Source organism: Empidonax traillii, unplaced genomic scaffold, assembly GCF_003031625.1.
Source record: "Empidonax traillii isolate 1590-97213 ecotype Southwest subspecies unplaced genomic scaffold, ASM303162v1 scaffold157:size2224338, whole genome shotgun sequence".
In the NCBI taxonomy this organism is placed as follows: Eukaryota; Metazoa; Chordata; class Aves; order Passeriformes; family Tyrannidae; genus Empidonax; species Empidonax traillii.
Genome location: NW_020955350.1, coordinates 2,217,332 through 2,219,147, shown reverse-complemented (window position 1 = coordinate 2,219,147; position 1,816 = coordinate 2,217,332). Strand labels below are relative to the sequence as shown.

Below are 1,816 nucleotides of genomic sequence, written 5' to 3'. Positions count from 1 at the left end.
CAGGTAACCCGTGTGCGGGGCTGGGTGGGTGGGGGGAGCTCCCCGATCACTGCCCAGGGCCGGTCCCGGCTCTCCGGGGGTGACCCCCCAGCCCTGCCCGGGCCGGTCCCGGCTCTCCGGGGGTGATCCCCCAGCGCTGCCCGGGCCGGTCCCGGCTCTCCGGGGGTGATCCCTCAGCGCTGCCCGGGACGGTCCCGGCTCTCAGGGGTGGTCCCCCAGCGCTGCCCGGGACGGTCCCGGCTCTCCGGGGGTGATCCCCCAGCGCTGCCCGGGACGGTCCCGGCTCTCCGGAGGTGATCCCTCAGCGCTGCCCGGGACGGTCCCGGCTCTCCGGGGGTGATCCCCCAGCGCTGCCCGGGACGGTCCCGGCTCTCCAGCCGTCACAGGAGGCCCCGCCCGGGCCCGGCGCAGCTTCCGGGGCCGGCGCGGCCGTTCCGGGCGGTGCGGGCGCCATGGGGGTGACGCGACAGAAACACGCCAAGAAGATCATGGGCTTCTACAAGCACAGCTTCCAGTTCCGCGAGCCCTTCCAGGTGCTGCTGGACGGCACCTTCTGCCAGGCCGCGCTCCGCAACAAGATCCAGATTCGGGAGCAGCTGCCCGGGTACCTGGGCGGCGCCGCTCAGCTCTGCACCACGCGGTACGGGGCGGGCGCTGTGGGGAACCTGCGGGGCGGTGGCGGCTCCTCGGAGACCCGGCTGCCTTTCCCAAGGTGGCAGGAACAGCGGGGCCAGGGGCAACCCCGCTGTGCGAGGGAGGACCGGGTGGCTGTCCTCCCACCCCCAGCGTGTTCTTGGCGAAGTGGGCACAGAGGAGTTACTGCCTGGCTGGAACTGCAGCCTGACAGTGCAGGGCTGTTTCCAAAGTAGCTGTTCTCAGGGGAGGACAAGGATGTGCTAGAGAAAAGCGTGGAAATGAAGCATGCACAGCCCGTGTCGAAGTTGCCTTTGGTTTTGCTTGATTATATACTTGTATATAATAAATTTTCCGTCACTTGTATTTCTGCAATGACGGAACAGTCAACTGCCCATCATGGAGGCAAGTAGTGAAAATACCAGGAAGATGCACGCCTAGGCTCGAAAAACACACTGATCCATCTTGCACAGCGTACAGAACTGGCTTGTAATTCCGAACAGTATAAAGTATCAAGTCGTGTCCTTAGCTGTGAGAGGTTCAGGAATGGCTTTGACCCAAACTGTGTTCCTGTCCTGCCTGAATGCCACTTCTTACTTCCTTTAGCAGTATCTGTTGGTCTTTTTGACCAGCTTTCACTTAAAGCAGCTGAATCTGTTGCCTTTCCCTTATCCATCAGCACTGTAACCCTGTCACAGAAGGCCACCATATTTTTCACAATTTATCGCTAATGAAAAGGTCTTGGCTGTCAGAAGTCAACTCCATGTTTTTCACATGCCTTAGTATATTTTCCAGGAGGATCCACTCCATGATCTTGCCAAGCACAGAGGTGAAACTGTCCAGCCTGTTGTTCCCCAGATCTTTATTTCCATTTTTAAATATAAATCAAATTTTGAAATTTAATAATAATTTAATAATAAATTTTTAAAAATTATTTTTAAAGTAATAGTTCATATTCTAGGTAATGTCCAAACATAGTTTTAAGGACTCAGCGTATTTAGTCATGTGAAATGTTTTTAAATCGTGTAATATAACTTAAAGTTATTACTAGTTAATGATGTTTACAACTAAGGAAACCTTGCTGATGTCTTCAGATGGGCTACTGCTTTCAGATTTCTGGGTACCATTTACAAATCATAGAACCTGAACAACTGGGTGTTGCTCATTCTTAAATAACTCATGT

General features: G+C 54.8%; 1 protein-coding gene across 1 annotated transcript in view; it reads left to right on the top strand.

Moving 5' to 3' along the window:
- The first annotated feature begins 405 nt into the window (after positions 1 to 405).
- UTP23 (UTP23 small subunit processome component) overlaps positions 406 to 1,816 on the top strand; it is a 3,809-nt gene continuing 2,398 nt past the window's right edge. The window contains exon 1 of the mRNA XM_027884929.1: positions 406 to 640. Coding sequence (XP_027740730.1) covers positions 453 to 640 — 188 coding nt within the window. The 5' untranslated portion in view covers positions 406 to 452. The remainder of the gene's footprint in view (positions 641 to 1,816) is intronic.